The sequence below is a fragment of the Anabrus simplex genome, chromosome 3 (assembly GCF_040414725.1).
Source record: "Anabrus simplex isolate iqAnaSimp1 chromosome 3, ASM4041472v1, whole genome shotgun sequence".
NCBI classification, from domain to species: Eukaryota; Metazoa; Arthropoda; class Insecta; order Orthoptera; family Tettigoniidae; genus Anabrus; species Anabrus simplex.
Window position 1 is genome coordinate 271,778,095 of NC_090267.1, and position 20,357 is coordinate 271,798,451.

At 39.8% G+C, this 20,357-nt stretch overlaps 1 protein-coding gene across 9 annotated transcripts in view; it reads left to right on the top strand.

Moving 5' to 3' along the window:
- Nucleotides 1-20,357, top strand: part of yem (yemanuclein) — a 661,372-nt gene that overhangs the window by 327,008 nt on the left and 314,007 nt on the right. For all 9 annotated transcript variants that reach the window (XR_011017928.1, XR_011017929.1, XR_011017930.1 and 6 more), the window contains exons 8-9: nt 4,494-4,652; nt 14,549-14,629. Coding sequence is in view for 6 of the 9 variants with exons in the window: in XM_068226662.1 (XP_068082763.1) it covers nt 4,494-4,652; nt 14,549-14,629 (240 nt within the window). In the remaining 3 variants the exon portion in view is untranslated. The remainder of the gene's footprint in view (nt 1-4,493; nt 4,653-14,548; nt 14,630-20,357) is intronic.

Here is a 20,357-nt window from a genome sequence, read left to right on the forward strand (position 1 = left end):
CGTAGACATTGGCACCTCTACTATGCTTAGTTCCTACTTTCACTGCTAGGGAATCTCTCTCCTTGCTGTGATCTAAACGCTGGGTCGTCGACTGGCCACGTCTGCCTATCCCCGTGACGTCACATACTTCACGACACATCTGTTGTAAGGCCTGTAGTATTAGTAGGTACTGTTCCAATGGTCGTACAGCATACCTTGAGACCTTAGCTACTCAGGGTATGTCAAATCAAAGTTATATTCCATCTGTAGGTGTAGTCATGGATTAAACTGTCAGGTGACCCCCTCAAAACAAAGTGATTACCTGTGTGTCCATGTGCCGTGAGGTACACAGACTACTGCGGTCATTTGAGCACGTTTTAGGTCAACCAGCACCTCCCATGAGACATCTTAACGAGGTTCAAGTCTCGAGGGCCGTCTCTTTTGATCCACGAAGAATGGACTTTTCGTCCTGTTACTGTGGATCTCAATGTCTCTCAGTAGGTTATTCAACACTTGTGAAATTGCTACATGACAGGCCAGTTCACCAGGAGGGTTGGGCAAGGTCGTCGACGCATAACAACCCCGCAGGGTGACCGATATCTGACCATCTGTGCGTTGCGGCGTTGTTCGGCAACCGCCAGAGAACTGCAGCAAGACTTCAGGAGGGTCACTGGAGTCACGTCGTCTGACCAGACAGTAAGGAACAGGTTAAGAGAACTGTCCTTATGACCCAGACATCCTGTTCGAGTGCCCTGTTTAACACAGCAACATCGCGCAGCTCGCCTTCTGTTTGCCCGTATCCACGTCAACTAGCAACTTCGCCAATGTAGACCTGTGTTGTTCACAGAAAAGTCCACTTTTCACCTGACACAGCATGATGGACATCTGCGTGTATGGAGACGCCGTGGTGAGTAGTACATGCCAAATGTTGTCCAGGAAGGTGACCGATTCGAACAGTGTTCTGTGATGCTGTGGGGTGGCATCAGTATTGATGGCCGTACGGATCTTGTCGTCGTCCGTGGTAATCTTACCGCTGTGGGGTACATCGAGCAGATACTGCTACAGCATGTGTTGGTTACTGCATACGGTGTTGGCCCTGAATTCGTACTCATGCACGACAATGCCATGGCTCATGTAGCGCGCATCACCAGAGCTGTCTTTTGAGAACTGGACATTCAAAAGATGGAATGGCCAGCAGTTAGTCCCGACATTAATCCCATCAAACATGTGAGGGATAGGCTTGACAGAAGTGTTTGTGGGCGTCCTGTTCCACCACAGACTCTCCAAGACCTCGAACAGGCTGTCATTAAAGAATGGGACCTGATACCGCAACGTGACCTCCGTCGTCTTATATGGAGCATGCCACGTAGGTGCCAAGCTGTGATAAATGCTTGTGGAGGACATACATCATACTGAAGCTCTCCAGCTGTGATAAAAATCTACCCTATTTGGACATTTCCGTTTGTGTTCTGAAATTGAATGCGAATTCATTGGTGTTCTTTTGTACTTCAATGGTAAAGAATAAAGGTTGAGTTAGTAATATACCTGGGTGTGTGGTATTCTTTATTTTGGAGCATGGCATACATTCAAAGACATGTTCCCCTAATTTTTTTGAACTGTGTAGATAACCAATTCTAACTTGTGAGTTTGAGAAGTTCCATTTTTCCACCACTTAAAAATATTTAGCAAACCTCATCACGTATTCTACCTTTACAATACAATTTGCTTCTTTATTAATAGAGTATATTAAAAGCGATACATGTTTCATCTCTAACGGGGCATCACCAGTCAACACAAGAATAAGAATAACCTTATAAAAATTATCACATGGATATGTACATGGACATTAGTACATGCACAGTGAAAAACACCATCACTTACTGATAAAAATGATGTAGTCCATTAATAAAGATGCAAATTGTATTGTAAAATTGGAATACATGATAAGGATTGCTGAAGTGATACGACTATACAGGCTTAGCACAATGAAATTTATTTTATGTAAATCTTTACCATCTTAAGATTTTTTAGATTAAAATAACATTAACTTATTTTAAAGTTAGTCAGGTTTGTTTTGTTCTTCATAGGAAACTCTTCAGCCGTGATCTTGATTTACAGTTAAAATATGCACAAAATGCAGATTACATAATCAAAGCACAACTAACTACTGATATTAAAAACAACTTGTTCTTGACAAGATGAAAGGTCTAAATATCTAAATAGTCTTTGTTTTTTTTCTTCATTGTCACTATTTGACATCTCTTGATGTGAAAGATGTGTTATCATTAAAATACCACTGGGAAAATTACCCAAGACAAGGTTTCTTGATAAATATACTGTATAAAACAGTAGTGTACAACTATGCAAATTTTTTTGACATTCAATACTTGATGTGAATGCAGGAAAGCAGCTTTGAGCACAGTAGTCCTGGTGTGAGTCAGCCGTGAGAGGCGTCAGGTGGTGAGTAAACTTAAGGCCTTATTAAACACGACAGTTCATTTTCGTTATAGAGTTTCAAAATTTCGTTCTGATTTGGACGCAGCATCTTCATAGGGAATTGCTTTCCATCTCGGACACAATTAGTCCATTTTATCTGACCTGAAAATTTCCCCCTTTCCATTCACAAGTCCGAGAGTATATATATTGAAAAGGGGAAAGTTAAGAAAAACAATTTGACAAAAGGGGGATCCCCCCTCACCCTATAATACATTGCTTAAAACAGGAGAAGTCATACATCTTGCCATGCCTATTAAAGGTTCCATTACTTCTTAACTCAGATGTTGTTATAAATTACCCCACCACGGCTTAAATTGAGTAGGAAATTTACACTCCTTAATAGAGCATTTATCCCTCCTTACTTTATCCATTTCAAACTGCCGAGATAAATACAATACACAGATGTTTCCTGAGAGATTATGAAAAAATTATTAAAATTGCTTTGAAAGAAATACTCCAGTGAACAGATTTTTCCAGTACGTGCATTGTGCACAGGAAAGAAGTATAAAGGCCTTGGACTATTTAAAGCATAATGTCAACCTACAGCAACATAAATGCCCGCAACAGACTCATTAGAATTGCTAATTATTACATACTTAAAACTAGGAACCCCATCGCGTAGACTTGGGATTGATTGAATACACTCAGTATCGTGAGCCCTACTCACATGTTAAATCAAAAAGCCAGTCATACTGATTGAAAAAAAAAAAAAAAAAGCTGTGAACTCCATGAAGGAGAATTTGAGAATTTGTTAAACGGTGTATATTACCTCAAAAGTGACTAGGAGTAGAGATGTATAAGGAATGTACTCCTGCCAAGACATGGGTGGAGTACCATCAAAGTCTTACATGTAGTGAATGGTGCGAGGCAATGAAAATGACATCTAATATTTCCTCAGAATTATCCCCAGAAGATCACACGACAGCAGCTTCTGCTGCAGATGTGGCAGATATAACGAAACATTGGGTCACTTTGTTGCAAACTGCCCTTAATGATGATACATTAAGAAACGTCCGCCGCCATAAAAGATCATTCATTGCCAAAGAGGTTCGTTGAAAGGGTTATACCGTTTACGAAGAGGTTACGGCGTGTCAACAAACGGGACCACTAGAAGAATTGAGATGATAGCCTTTAAACACAATAGCAAGAAAGGTCATATAATTAATCCCCGTCAGAATGGAGGATCACATCGGCCAGCCCAAGGTGGTTAACATTGAAGAGAGGAACGTCTACACACCTATAATTGATTTTTACCAGGGAAAGTACCATTTAGGAGAGCTGGAAGTGTTGGGTTTAATGTTATGGGCACGTGGCACTATAAGTAGGTTTTTTAATGAATTTCTGGAACAGATTCGGCTTACAGAAGTTCAGAAACAATCTTTGGGTATTTGTCATTCTAAAATCACATCTGTATTCACAGTAGTTCCCTTTATATTCCTGTTGATGTCCTAATAACAAATGTATTATTTTTTATTTTTATTTCCAAATGTTTAATACTGTGTTAATCTTCAAATTTTAGTTATTTATCAGTTGATGTTAATGTTCAAATTGAATTATTTTTTGATGTTAAATTTTATCCTTGTGGCAATTCAGAATGTCTGGAAAAAACCATTCAGTTTCTCAAATAATATATAGAACTATATGTTTGTGTACACTAAAACTTATTCCAAAATATTTCCTTCTCTCCCCCTTCTCAAGACTGACAAGCACACCAGGTTGGGAACCCCTGCTCTAGACAAAGGCTTTTGCAGGAGGCCCTTCATACCATAATATTTTTATACTTAAGGGACAGAAATGTGTTTTGCCTTGGAACGCTTTCTTTGACATTGCTAAGCATTTTCTGACTTGTTATTGTTCATGTTTTGGGTTCCAGGATAGGAAATGTTTAATTTCATGTAGTGGTTCTAAGAGATACTGAAGTGGAGTATCTTTGGATGTAGGGATCTGAATCGTCTATATTCCTGTTAGTGATACACCATTAGAATTGTTTTATATTCATTTCAATTCTTTCCTCACAGTGTGGAGCAGAAATGTCAGCCATTATCCTGCACTAGTCGACAAATGGTTTATGGTTACCTTGCCTTTTACCTTCCATGTACAAAGGATACTTTAATGAAGAGGGCTAAGAAACTGGTTGTTCTGGCTGAAGAAGGGAAGATTAAGGAGCCATTACGGAAGTAAGTTCCACATTCTGTCTTTTGTTGAAGATAATACAGTTTTTCTATAAAGCACATGTAACCGTTTTTACAGGGTTTTTCTATATTAAGTGTAAAATTTGATTTCTAAATAATCTGGTAATCTCTGAACATCTACTACCTAATAAAAATTAACTTTTAACTTCCTAGGTTGTGTTCAGTACATATAATAGGTATTGAACACATTAAGTACAGAACCAAAATGACCTACCAGATACAAGTGACATTCGAACCCACAATCTTCTGATTTTGAGTCAAATGCTCTATCATTGAGCCAGGTCTGTATTTCAGATCCATTCCAACGAAACTGATATGAAAACAGATATGGCCTAGCCCACCATAGCTCATGGCAGAGTACCCAATGCAAAATCAGAATGTTGTGGGTTCAGATCCCACCAGTGTCCGGTCGGCCCTTTTTGGTCTGTATGTAACAAATCCTCAATATACACTGACTGACAGCAGTGACAATGCAACACCAAGGAGGAGTGGTTCGAAAGGGATGAAAGTTGGGGAAAAAACAGAGTCGGCACGGAAGAATAATTGATGTTTATTTCAAACTGATATGCAGGTTACACAATGCGCACGGCATCGACTCAGTAGGATGTAGGACCACCGCGAGCGGCGATGCACGCAGAAACACGTCGAGGTACAGGGTCAATAAGAGTGCGGATGGTGTCCTGAGGGATGGTTCTCCATTCTCTGTCAACCATTTGCCACAGTTGGTCGTCCATACGAGGCTGGGGCAGAGTTTGCAAACGGCGTCCAATGAGATCTCACACGTGTTCGATTGGTGAGAGATCCGGAGAGTACGCTGGCCACGGAAGCATCTGTACACCTCGTAGAGCCTGTTGGGAGATGCGAGCAGTGTGTGGGCGGGCATTATCCTGCTGAAACAGAGCATTGGGCAGCCCCTGAAGGTACGGGAGTGCCACCGGCCGCAGCACATGCTGCACGTAGCGGTGGGCATTTAACGTGCCTTGAATACGCACTAGAGGTGACGTGGAATCATACGCAATAGCGCCCCAAACCATGATGCCGCGTTGTCTAGCGGTAGGGCGCTCCACAGTTACTGCCGGATTTGACCTTTCTCCCCACGCCGACGCCACACTCGTCTGCGGTGACTATCACTGACAGAACAGAAGCGTGACTCATCGGAGAACACGACGTTCCGCCATTCCCTCATCCAAGTCGCTCTAGCCCGGCACCATGCCAGGCGTGCACATCTATGCTGTGGAGTCAATGGTAGTCTTCTGAGCGGACGCCGGGAGTGCAGGCCTCCTTCAACCAATCGACAGGAAATTGTTCTGGTCGATATTGGAACAGCCAGGGTGTCTTGCACATGCTGAAGATTGGCGGTTGACGTGGCGTGCGGGGCTGCCACCGCTTGGCGGCGGATGCGCCGATCCTCGCGTGCTGACGTCACTCGGGCTGCGCCTGGACCCCTCGCACGTGCCATATGTCCCTGCGCCAACCATCTTCGCCACAGGCGCTGCACCGTGGACACATCCCTGTGGGTATCGGCTGCGATTTGACGAAGCGACCAACCTGCCCTTCTCAGCCCGATCACCATACCCCTCGTAAAGTCGTCTGTCTGCTGGAAATGCCTCCGTTGACGGCGGCCTGGCATTCTTAGCTATACACGTGTCCTGTGGCACACGACAACACGTTCTACAATGACTGTCGGCTGAGAAATCGCGGTACGAAGTGGGCCATTCGCCAACGCCGTGTCCCATTTATCGTTCGCTACGTGCGCAGCACAGCGGCGCATTTCACATCATGAGCATACCTCAGTGACGTCAGTCTACCCTGCAATTGGCATAAAGTTCTGACCACTCCTTCTTGGTGTTGCATTTGCTCTGTCAGTCAGTGTATACTATATGCTTTTCACTTTTTAAGAAGGAAGCAATAGACTATTATGTATTGACTCGCTTAATTTAACTTAAAGCTTTTCAGTCTGTTGAAACACTAATTATAACTCTGCAAGTTACTTGGGGGGGGGGGGGGGGGGTGAACACTGACAAATTACTTTCACAATCCTGCGAGAAACAAGTTGAATGCACAGGGGTTACATTCCGTAGTCCTTAGATGGCCAAAATCGGAAGGAACATCCTTAGATTCCATCAAGTATGCGTAAGAATGTGAATTGGGGATGTTATGAACAAGTTCTCAGCTTTATCCTTGGCTTTTACAAAATGAAGGTGACTGAGATATGAGTGATGCTAGTAATACCATTCCTTCTGCAGCCAGTCCCTGCTATGAATGGTGTGAAAATATTGCTCATAGGGTCGGTTGGTTCATGTATTTCAGTGGGCTTGGCAGACTGGTATGCAATAGCAACCTCTGGCTTGGTGAGGAAAGCAACGGGAAACTACCTCACTTTCCATTTCCCTAGTACGCCTCTTCAGTGATGCCTAGGCCATCTATGACGCTGATGGCGGAGCTGTTGAGGATCCAACCAGCCTGCGGGCTGAGCACTAAACATACACATACATGAACAAGTTACTTCCAGTGCGCACATTTGGATCACAGTGGCCAAGTGCCTGTTGCTTTAAAAGTTGCTGTGATCTTTTTAAGAGTAAATGAAGCAATATAAGCAGTGTTAGTGTTGCTCCTTCGCCAGAATTTGATAGCAGCCAATCATTTTCTGCTTTTTTCAATTTTGGTTTAAAAGGTTCCAATACTCCACCATCTCAGCTTGAGCAGGTGACTATGGTAATCAAGGAAAGTGACTAACACTATACCATTTCGTCTAGCAAACAGTATTGCATTAAGACTGCAATAGATAAAAGGTTGTCCATTAGCAATAGTATTCTGTGTTTTTTTTTTTTTAACAGCTTGCTTTCTTGTCATTTCTAGAACTAAAACATCTTGAATGGCAAGAACACTGCCTGAATTTATGGAATTTAGTATAGATGGAAAATAACCTAAGCCACATTCGAGACATTTAGTGTCACAGTCATTTCCTTTGCGATTGAGTGCTCAAGAAAAATTTAAATATTGTCATGGTCATGGTTGAGAAGGTGGAAGGCAATAACTGTGTTCTCAGAGAATGGGAGAAGACGTGTTATATGGTTTAGACTGCTGTGCAAAACTTCAGGACGAGATAGATCAAGCAACTTAACGTACCAACTACTCTGTGGAAATGAATGAAAGTGCGGTAACATGGCAGAGGTGTCCCACATGTGCATAGAAACCTGGCGTGAAGTTAGAATGACTATAGCGCCAAATGGGTCTGGCCCCACAAAGCGAGGCAATTGAAAGAACTGGACAAGACGGTGTGAGTCAATCAGCAAGCTGTTAGGGTTCAGAGTAGTGGTGTTAATCATTACAACATGGCCCGGAGACAACCTTTGGATGACTTCACAGGGGGGAAGAATCATTGGGAAACCAGAAGAAGGACGGAGTGTGACTAGTATAGCCCAGGAGTTTCAAATTACTCACAGCATCGTTTCACGTGCATGGAGAGCATTTTTTGACCAATATAACCTCCAGTACGGTCAATAATCTTCTTTTCTTTTTTCTATTTGCTTTACGTCACACCGGCACAGATAGGTCTTTTGGCGACGATGGGATAGGAAAGGGCTAGGAAGTGGAAGGAAGCGGCCGTGGCCTTAATTAAGGTACAGCCCCAGCATTTGCCTGGTGTGAAAATGGGAAACCACGGAAAACCATCTTCAGGGCTGCCGACAGTGGGGCTCAAACACACTATCTCCCGATTACTGGATACTGGCCGCATTTAAGTGACTGCAGCTATCGAGCTCAGTGTCAATAATCTTCTCCTTGGATAAATTCTTATTCTTAATTTACACTATCTCATTTTCAAGCATATTTACTTGATACTTTATTTGCCGTGTTTCTCGCTCACTACGTGTGGTTCACGGCTGGAAATTCGGACGGCAGTCGTCCTACAAGTGAGAGAGGCTAGCACGTGTTAGTGACGTCATTAATTGGGACAAAAGAACGAGTTTGTTATTGTGTGGTTTGCACACTATTAACATCATTGCTATGCGTAGTTTTATTGGAGTTGTACGCCACGTGTTTTTGCTTGTGGTTCTGTGCTTTTCCTCCTGTGAAAGTTGTATGTTAGTAATGTAGGAGACATATTGATCTGTTTTGTATGTGGTAGTTTCGCATTGTTTAGTGCATTTGTGTTAATTCGTAGTTCATAACTTGAATGACTTGATTGTATTTCAGAGAGTTGTGTTGGTGATAGTTTCTGGTATTTTCTATTCACATTATGACCACAAAACATAACAAATATTATCTCCAAGTGTTCAGATATACCTATAAAATTGAATTTCCATTTGTTTTACAGTGTAATAATAAATGAAACTGTTATGCGTTTTATTCCATGTTTGTTATGTTTCCTTGTAACCATTTTTATGTTTTGTTCCTTTACGATTTTAAATTTGTCAATTCACATAGTAACTGTAGATATGTATGTCTTTTAACGTGCCTTCTTTTTTTTTTTGTCCTTTCTGAGATCGTGGCACAATATACGGGATGAAATACAAGAATTTAAAAATCTTCCTATTTTTTATTTCTAAAAGTTGTAGGTATGGAATCAACTACAGCAGCAGATGACCACTACATTGTGCAACAGGCAAGAAGGGACTCATGTCAAATAACTAGTGCAATTGCAACCACATTTAAGAGGACTGCAAAGCACTCAGTCTAGTGCTCCACAGTGCATGGGGGTGGTCTGTTTGCCTGATGACCATTACGTTGTGTTCTGTTGACACCCGCATATCAGCGGCACCATTTGCGATTGTGCCAAGAGCATCAGGTCGGGAACGACGAGGAGTGGGGTCGCGTGCTCTTCTCAGATGAGAGCAGATTCAGTCCCAGTAGTGTTTTTAGACATACCCTTATTTTATTAACAACAATTATAATAGGAAATTGTTTATTGGCCTTTCGGTGGGGACAGTTCATTAATGATTCATGGAATGACCTTATGTGTTAAACGTACCTATACATATACCCTTCCATATACCCTTCCATTTTTCACTAAAATTCATGGTGATTGCCAATTGTGATACCCATGATGTTATCCTTCGCTGACTTCTTTGCTATATTCAGTTTCCTAGTAAGTTCCTTCAATTTATTCTTACTTCCACAACCATTTCTAATATTCACTTCCACCATGCACCTCTTCCTTGATCTTTTTCCTTTTCTGTTTAAATATAGCAGGGCTTTACCAAAAGGTACTGCCTGTTTCACATTCCTCAAAAAGTGCTTTAAGCCCGTCCCACAGACAGTTTGTAGTTTTATATACCATTTTGCATTGATCATAATTAGTTTTTTTAAACTTCTCATGGCTGTCATAGCAACCAGATGGTACTGCCTAATAATTCAATTTTACGACCTTCCATTTTATTGCATTGATTTTTAATGACAATGAAAACAGCCTCATGATCACTTAGGCCTATACCACTCACCACTTTAGTGTATAGAGCTCATCTTGTTTTACCAGCACCACGTCTTGAATATTCTTTCCTCTAGTAGTTACAGTTTCATACAGTTATATCTCTTTATTGGGCATGTTTCGCTTACTTAATGAGCACCCTCAGCCTTAACTTAATCATAAAATGACCTTCAAAAATAGTGAACATATAAAAAAATTCAATTGTCAGTATTAAAATTACCATAGTCTCTTAACACTAACTTACATTACATCCAAAAAGACAGCACTAAACACTTCTTAAAACGTGATAACATGAGTGATTAAAATATCACATTGTCAATCCAAAGCCTTGTGTCTGAAACTAATAATAAATCTTCATATTATAGACAGTAGTAAGTTGTTTAAAAAACTCAAACAGCTACAAGGTAAACTCCAATCTTACGGAAACGAAACTGAATACAAAAATTATATGACTTAGTGTATATGAGATATGTGTGTTAATAGTGTGTCATCATTATGAATTGTGAATACACTAGAATTCATGAGGATTCATATTGCCTTAAGACACAACAGGCAGAATGCAGAATATGTGCATAAGCCAAAAGTAGGACCCAGTTGAAGTTGCTGTCAAACATATTTTCACTGTAGATAATAGGTTATGTTATGCAGTTTATGAAGAATAAAGCTTTGTGCTTGACCTTCGACTAAGTTAAACGGATTGTGGGATCTGTACTGAAAAAAGAAAACTTAATGTTATGGATATGTGTGAGTTCTCCTAACTGACGAAAATTTAAATAGGTACTTATTATTCAAGATGTAAGGTAAGAAAACTGGGAGAAGCTTTTTTTTACAAGGTATATGGAGCACTTAAATGCAGAAAAGCATAATAAATACTCAGCAATGAGTATACATGTGAGGAAGACAGGACACCATTTTTCTTCCATAGAAAGAGATGTGACTATAATTAGGAGTATAGGGAAAGGTAAGCCTGTACATATTTTTGGACCAGAATTATAATAAAAATCAAAACCTCAATGACGTTGTGGAAGTCGGAAGTCCATTACATGAATTAACACATGAATTATTGAATTCAGTTAAATCAGGTCAGAAAGGAATCCAACAGATGTTTAAGTTTTGAAGTTACAAAGGCCTTTTGGAAGCCCCTCCTCCAAACATTGAGCATGCTCCTGTCACTGGTAAGAATGACCCTCCTATACCGGCGATGACGCAAAAAGATCCGCCTACCTCCTCTCCCCCTTCAGGTTCCCCACCACGTCTACCACACAGATACAATACTAGGAACCGCACCGGCAGACCCAATAACTCTGGACCGGTAGGACGTACCGTAATTTTCATGAAAAATCCACATTCTGAGCATATTAATCTATAAACTCCTGATCTCGAGTAACAATGGTTTCCCTGATTAACTTTACCATGATTAAAAAAATGAAATATACACAAATATAAATTTTCATCTTTTTGCTAAAGATTAGAGTTTAGACTTTGGTTCGTATTAGCCTTTACAACAACTAATACGAACCAAAGATGCCAGAGCATGGCCGCCTCTCACGAGGCAAGCGAGTAAAAGTGCGACTTGTAGTTGTATTTACGCCAACGTTGAGTGAGTGGGGGAATGCGCAGATCAGCCTGCAGTGAGTGCGCATTATAAGACGATTGTTGCGCTCTCTGGTAAAAGGAAATATAAACTCATCTCAAAATTTTTTCGATTTTCATGCGTCGACTAACGATAGTTGCGTGCTGTGGTGAAAGAGAATGTAAGCTTATCTCGTAATTTTTTTTAATGTCGATGTGCGGGCATCCTGACTTAGCCACGCATCACATGCTTTTAACAAGTATGTGGCGCGGAATTTGGAAAAGAGAACGACTCTATCGTTACTGCTGTCATCTTGACAGGACTTAGCCACATGCTTTTATGTGGCACGGAATTTTGAACGATCCCTAACCTTACTGGTGTCGTCTTGACGGGACTTAGCCACGTGCAGCGTGGAATATTGAACATGGCTAACCTCACTGCTGTTATCTTGACAGGGCCTATCCTCACTGCTGCTATCTAAACTACATAGGGACGGGACTTAGCTATGTGGTTTTGACAAGCGGAATTTTTTAACGACCCTAGCCTCTCAGCTGTCATCTTGACAAGACTTAGCCATGTGCGACATCATCTTAGAGGGGTCTAACCTCAGAGGATCCTAGTTTTAAGGCTAGCTGTCCTTCTCATCATCCCCGTTCCCCCGATACCATCTTAGAGGGGGTCTAAACTTACTGGGCCATAGTTTTGAGGCAAGATGCCCTTCTCGACAGCGATACATTGCGGAGGTTATCAAATAGCATTATGAGGTTAGCATAAGGCTTAACGTCTCCATCCGACAAACAAATAACTATGAACAGCGTCCTCGCTGCAGAGAGTTTTTTTTATACACAGAATGGTATACACTTACTCGGTTGCGCTGAATGGTTTGGACGGCGCTGTCCTTCTTGTCGAAAAAAAATACCCGGGGGGGAGGGACTGGAAATGTATTTATATATTGTCTGTTGTTAACTTATCTTGTTTATTAAATTATGTAGTCACTACTTACGTCAGGCAGGCGGATACCGCGAAAAAAAAACCCCGACGTAGCCAATTCGCTTGGTATAGTTGTGTTGCAATGGCATTATCAGATAATGCTAACAGAACTTTACAGTATAAAAAATATTATTATTACTCTACAGCTACGCATCCCTAACTGCGTGGCTAATTCGCTCGGGCGATACCGTAAAAAAATGGATTATACCGTTTATGAAGAGGTTACGGCGTGTCAACAAACGGGAGTACTAGAAGAATCGAGATGATAGCCTTTAAACACAACAGCAAGAAAGGTCATATAATTAATCCCAGTCAGAATGGAGCATCACATCGTCCAGCCCAAGGTGGTTAACATTGAAGAGAGGAACATCTACACACCTATAATTGATTTTTACTAGGGAAAGTATCATTTAGGAGAGCTGGAAGTGTTGGGTTTAATGTTATGGGCACGTGGCACTATAAGTAGGTTTTTCTAATGAATTTCTGGAACAGATTCGGTTTACAGAAGTTCAGAAACAATCTTTGGGTATTTGTCATTCTAAAATCACATCTGTATTCACAGTAGTTCCCTTTAGAGTCCTGTTGATGTCCTAATAACAAATGTATTTTTTTTTTTCCAAATGTTTAATACTGTGTTAATCTTCAAATTTTAGTTATTTATCAGTTGATGTTAATGTTCAAATTTAATTATTTTTTTGATGTTAAATTTTATCCTTGTGGCAATTCAGAATGTCTGGAAAAACCATTCAGTTTCTCAAATAATATATAGAGCTATATGTTTGTGTACACTAAAACTTATTCCAAAATAGGCTTCGGGAAAACTTACATATGAAGATCCATAATCGTGCTGAAGCTGAAGATGAGTAGAATACATATGTGTCAATTGTGATGACTTTGTGCCTGACAGTGTATACAAGCTAGCTCATTTAACCGTTCTCCCCTTTTCATAAACATTATAAGACTTTGCCTAACACTGTGCCATACTGCCGTTCAGAAAATTACGCACTGTTTCTTTTAAGTGACTTACATTTTACTTCTGAATTTTACAGTGTCTACCCCTGTCATTTTTATATCGCCTCTTCTACTGTTCTGGAGTGAACTCGATCTTTTATTTTCTTTTTCCTATGCATTGTTTTTCATGTTTCAATCGGCTGATGATGACCTGGACTAGGGTTGAAACCGGTACCACTTCTACTTATTATTAAATAAGAATGTAATCACTGCATTTCTTATTCTTTTGGTTTGAATAGGTTGAACCTCTTTATTTATTATTTCAATTTTAAAAGCACAGTTTATCCGTTAATCGGAATTTTAGATTGATCGGTTACTCGCTTCGATTAATAGATTAAATTGACAGCTCTAGTAAATACCAATACTTTGTTGGTGTTAGTTACGTCGTCTACTTGGACATTATTCTTCTAACCAACAATTTTTTTATATTCCTTACCGAGTACTTCTGCCTTTGGTAAATCCTCACATACACACTTCCCTTGTTCCTCTAGTTGTTTACAGACTTGTTGAATTAGCTGTCCTTCTCAGATTATCTTCATTTGTTGGTTCGCTTCCTATCATTTCCTTTACATTCCCAATTTACATTTGGTTGAGATCACCCACTACAAACACGTTCCTTTCTGTACTCATCGTACTGGCTTAGGTGGATTTTGACGGATATCAGTATTTTGCTTCCAGAATCCAGACACTGTGAAGAAAGTCCAGTGGTTGGGTTGTACATGGGTAATCTACTCCCTATTTCTGAGTTGTAGTTGAAAGCATTCTCATTGTGCATACTGAATAGCTCAGATTAATGTTCTATGTAGTGCCTTTAAAGTTGTAATAACATTCTGTTTATTATGTTTGTTTTGAATATTTCATTTCTGTAATTTTTTGCAGATTGGGAGAAGCTGTTAATAAGATGATGCCGCCACTCTTGGAAAGATTTTCAAGAGAGTGCCAGAAAGTTGCTGAAGAGAAGTAAGTAATTGCATAATAATTTATCCCATCTCTGAGGTTTGATTCTTGTTGTACTTCGTCACATTGCTTGATTGATGATAATGTTTTCTCGATAAGATTTTTCTAAATTCTTCTATAACCACTTGAATGTTTTGGATCATTTTAAGAAATTGGACCTTTGAATATCAGGGTAATCTACAGACAGAAAAGTAGATTTTGGCGTCTTAAGTTTTGTTTTATTTCCTGTTAATTAACTTTTTATATTTCTCTGACATGTTGTTTGCAACTGTTTACTATTCATTATTGGTAAAGGAGAGAGTTGAGACAAATGAATTATATTTTTTGTTGACCAGAACAGCAGAATAAACTGTCTGCTACTTTTTATAGCATTTACTCCTTCCCATAGCATCAGTCATGGTAATAGACATTGCAAGAGGCTCAACAACATTATCAGACTCATTCTTAGCCTCATTGAAGCATATTTCATAAAACTAGAATACAGACTAGAATACAGTTGGTTCAGCCTTTGTGTCACCATCATTAATTAATTGCTTACTTCAGACAAAACACTTACGTCTGGCTCATGGACTGAATGGTCAGCATACCGGATTCAGTTCAGAGAGCCGTGGATGTGATTCCCCTTCGGATCAGCGATTTTAACCCAATGATCAGTACTGCCATCTATTCACGGCAGTGTTGTACGTGGCCCACGGGAGTACTGCCATTTATTTATGTTCTCGAAGTTTGCGCCTGAACAGTACTGCCGTCTATTCACGAATCATGTTGAATGCTTGAAATTGTTTCCTGACATCGTACTGGCACGTTTGTAGAATAAAGTTTGGGGATATTTGACATGTTAAGTGAATTTTATTCCGTGTTTTATCACATCTCATATGTTCTGTGATGAAGTTCTGTCCCAGTATCTGTAGTTACATAACCTAACTTCTTACGCGATTGTGCTACAAATTACAACACCCGGGAACTGTTCTTTATTGTTGTTGCCTGTGAGTGCATTGCATGACTACTCCTTGACAACACACATTATTTTTATTTTCCCTCATATCTGGTTTCCGTAGAAACAAACACACTCCGATAGTAAACAAATGCATGTGGTAATGGCGGGATCGATTGAGGATGCGAGCTTGCTCCAGAAGATATAAGTAATATTTTGACTAACGAGGAGTCTGACGATGAAATTCATATTTATGATAGTGATAGTGATTGTATTGTGTCCGATGAGAGTGAAATTGGTTATTCGTCGAAAGACGACAACACGGATATTGAGGACGAAGTGCAGAGCTCCGCTGTCTCAAAGAAAGCTAAGCTGTCAGCTGTTCAGACCGAAGGAAGCAACTGGAGTTCTGTAGGCAGGTTTCTTCCTATGCTTTCTGCTAATTTTAATCCATCATATTCAAGAGTTGGTGTTAGTCTTCATTTGAATGATAATGACAACAATTCAAGACTTGAATTGTCGATTTACAAAGAAGTTGTTGATCGTAATATTATGAACTTGATAGTGTCAGAAGTGAACAAGTACTACTTATTTCTTACGGAAAATACGGACGTAAAGGAAAAATCAAAGTTACATAAGTGGCAATGCGTAAGCGTAGAGACTCTATCTTTTCTTGGCAAGTGTTTTGTTGCTGGGCCATGTGAAGAAGAGGAAGAAAAAAAGAAAAAGAAAAAACTATTGGTCAACAAATAAATTGTTCAAAACTCCGAAGTTCGGTAAAGTGACCTCTCTTGACAATTTCTTACTTCTAAGGCAGCTTCACTTTCCTGACAACAATCTACAACCCCAGATAACATTCACAAAATTAGGCCTATAATAAACTATTTCAGAGAGAAATTCCGATCTGTATTCTATCCCTTCCAAAATATCTGTATTGATTAGAGCCTAGTTGCTTGGAAAGGTCGCCTAAGATAGAAACGGTACCTTCCATCAAAGCGACCCAGGTTAGGTATAAAGACGTTTAGACTTTGCGACTGTGAAACTGGGTTTATCCTTGATTATATTGTTTATACTGGAAAGGATACGGACATTGTACACGATGAAAAACTCGGGTATCTAGGTCAGTACATACCCTAAAGATATTTTGATAGGTGACACTGTTGTAAAATCAAGTCATTGTGTTGTAAAGGTTACAAACTTGATCACGTAGGCCTGTAGGCCTAGTAATATTTTTGTCAATTTTACTATTCCTTTCATTATTTTTGAGAATAATATTTTTTATGCCACTGACTTCATTTAAATTGAAGGTATCAGTTATGTACCTAAGTGTAAATTATGTAAATTTATTAATAGAGAAAAGTTAGAATCAGAAACTTAAAATTAAGAATTCAAAATGTTCAAGAAAAAACTCACTCCAGGTGGCCTGGGAGTGCCACCAAATCTCACTGATCAAAAGATTAACTATGTATGGTTAATGTCTCTGAGGTGGGAGGGTGGTTTGTGTTTCTTTTCTTCTTCATTTATATACAACACATCATACTACCAGTTTCCACAGAAGCACACAGTGGTGAATATATCCATCAACATAGTGTTGGCATCATGAAGGGCGTTCACCCACAAAACTGGGCCAAATCGCCATCAAGTGCTGCCCGCAGTGAATTGGGGAAGAGTCCTGAGAAGCTGGAAAGAAACAAGCGTGTACGAATCTGATTCGTCATTGAACCTAGTAGGATAAAAACACATGCAAGAATAAACAGAATGGCGTACTAGTGTTGACAGAGACAACAGAAGAGGTGCCGGTGACTTAGCTGTTTCTTTAGAAAAATTACAGCCATCATTAGAAAAGAGAGAGGAAGGAAGGGCAAAATATAAATAATACAAAAGGCCATGGATGAGCTCCATATATTCACATTCTGTTGTCTTCATAGATGGACTTTCCAATCATCAGTCACATGATTTTTTTTTTTTGGATGGTTGCCTAGTTGTACTTCCTCTTAAAACAATAATCACCACCAAAACCACCACATTTTTTTTTTCCTTTCAGCCTGTGAAAATTTTTTGTTCCTGCTTCTTATCTGCTTTGTTTTCTTGTTGTAAATACCCATTTTCCATTATACCATTATATCTGCCAATTAATGTGGGAAGAATTCAGGAGGGACTCCTGTAAGATTTTTGTGTTAGACTCCCTCCTTGAATAATATGCATCTCACAGAAGGTTGGAAAAGTTGCGACTGAGGGGGGGAGTTGGTTGTTGTTGAGCAGTTTACATTTCATTCTGAAGAGCATTGGGGGTTGGAACCTATTACCTTAGCGAGTAGAAGGTAGAAGTGTGATCTATCCCCTAGTTCATCGGTTCCTCCGCTAGGCCGCTCTCCCAGCAGTATTTGAACTTTAGCTTACAAGTCAGCATACGAATAAAAGACAATTATTGCATGCAAAATATTATGCTTGCACTTACCATTCCAGAAGTCAGTTGTCAGATAGTTTTGTAGCTTCCAGGTAGACGTTGTGTAGTCTTAGAAGATTTCAGTTTAGGGATAATGTCCGCAACATGGTCATAGCAGCATCCTAATTCTTTCGAATTAATAGTGATACTGTGCAAACTGTCCAAACACTCGTAAAATATGTTGCCCCATAGACCGTGTTCACAGGAGAGCTTTTGTTCCACTACACTTTCAGCTTGCACGAACACATTATAAACTGCTCTTGAAGGATGGGTGAGAAAGTGCTGTCAATACTGTATTTATTGCTATAATCCCTAATAAATGTGAGGGCTGCGGCAAGTATTTCTTCAGTAGGCTTTCCGTGAAGCAGGCTGACACATTTATGATATTTTTTGACCTTGGATACATTGCGTATTATATATCCTCCTAAATAATAAATCAAACGCTCCTTTGCAGGACTGCGGCTGTCACCGTTAATTGGACTTAAATTGTTCTCCCAGTCCGGTAAGAGGGCATCCATGTTCTCAGTGAAGTCTAGTGCTTGCCTTATTTTATTTTGTGTATTTTCTACTACAGTCTTAACTTATTCGTCTCTTCTGTCTTCTTAGCCAGTGTTCTCATTTGATTGACGAATGATGTCAGTATCAGTTCAAATTTGGGTTCACAATTACTACCCGATGACAGGGCAAGTTTGATTGGGATATAATAGACTGCAACATGACGTGTAAATTTATAAAATCTATTGTTGAAGGGGGGGGTCGTCACAGCTTGATGAGCGTAGTACACCAATAGCGCCATTCTAGTGGATCTTCATTAAACTTGGCTGTGGGCACATATCGGAACCCATTATTCCATAAATACTAGGACACCGGTATGGTTATCTCAATTGTGATTCTTAGGGATTCAAGAATTCTTTCTGAAGCAAAAGTATTACTCGCTACTGAGGTTATCTCTCCATTTTATTAAGGTTGCCCTATTGAATCTTCATAAAGAGCCCCTGCTGGTATAGAAGTATTTAATAGATCTTTTAGGATGTAATTCCCTAGTGAACGTTTCTGTCGGTTCACCGTCTTCAAATCCCTGTGAGTTTATATGTTTTCGTTTGTTTAATCGTTTCGTGAGATGTGGCAAATTGGGTAATATATGAGAGACAGCGCCAGTTTTCAGTTTCCGTCCATCTCTAGGAATTTCTACCTGTTCACCTTGTATTACAAATGAATCTGATTTAACAATAAATTCATCAGAAAAATGGGAATCGCATGCACACAACACTTATCAGAAAGCTTTTTGTCTTTTCTGGGATTCGCCTTTTCCCATTTTGAAAATTCCGCTTCATTTTTTTAGGTGGTTTGAAGAAGTGTTTACCATTTGTAGTTTTAGAGCCAGACTTACAGCCTGGAATGACACAAGTAGGCATTTTTTCCTCCTCGGTATGTTTGTAAGTTCTATAAACTCAGCACTATATTTACACTAAATATATTCATACCATCACCAAATCACACGCTCTTCACTTTCACTTGACAATAATGCACGACACTTACGTTTTTGCATTCACAGAACAACACTACCGAATATAACCATAATATAGCTACAGATCCCAATCCTCAGATAGAAACGGTGCTGCCCCTAGCGGACGATTCATCACAGTCGCTATACTAGCTACGAGGGAACAACATAAGAGCTCACACTTGCTCTTCCATTTGTTATGCTACACTCTGGTCCAAAAATAAACATCCCCAGCTGCGTGTTTCAAGGAAAAACATATTTTAATAGACTATTGAGAAAGAATTTGATTGTTTTATTTCAGAATAGCAATGTACAAGATTTTTACAATATGTGACATGCTTCAGTACTTTGTGTGACCACCTTGAACCTTTTTGAGTGTTTGTATTCTCTGTGGCATTGACTGAACATGTTTTTTGCAAGTAGCAGGCTCAATGTCATGATACCACACTTCCACAATTTTTTCAATTAATTCTTTTCTAGTAGTGTAGCAATGTTTCCTGAGTTTTGCAGACATAATAGCCCATAAATTCTCAATGGGGCTCATATCGAGTGAATTTGAAGCCCATCATTATCGCTGAATGCCGAGACCTGAGACACATTGCTGGACAACCCTGGATCCGTGACAACTGGCATTGGAAAATGAACGGTCCTAGGTTTGCACCACTAAAATGGTCCCTAGCAGTATTCAAAACTTCCTTCTTAATGACATTACAGTATGCCGTTCCACTGATTGAATCCGTGCAAGCTTTAATTCTTCCCACCCCTTTGGAAGTAATCACTCCCCACAGCATAACACTTTCACAAAATTTCTTAGTTTCTACAACACATTCCTTCTTTAACTTCTTTC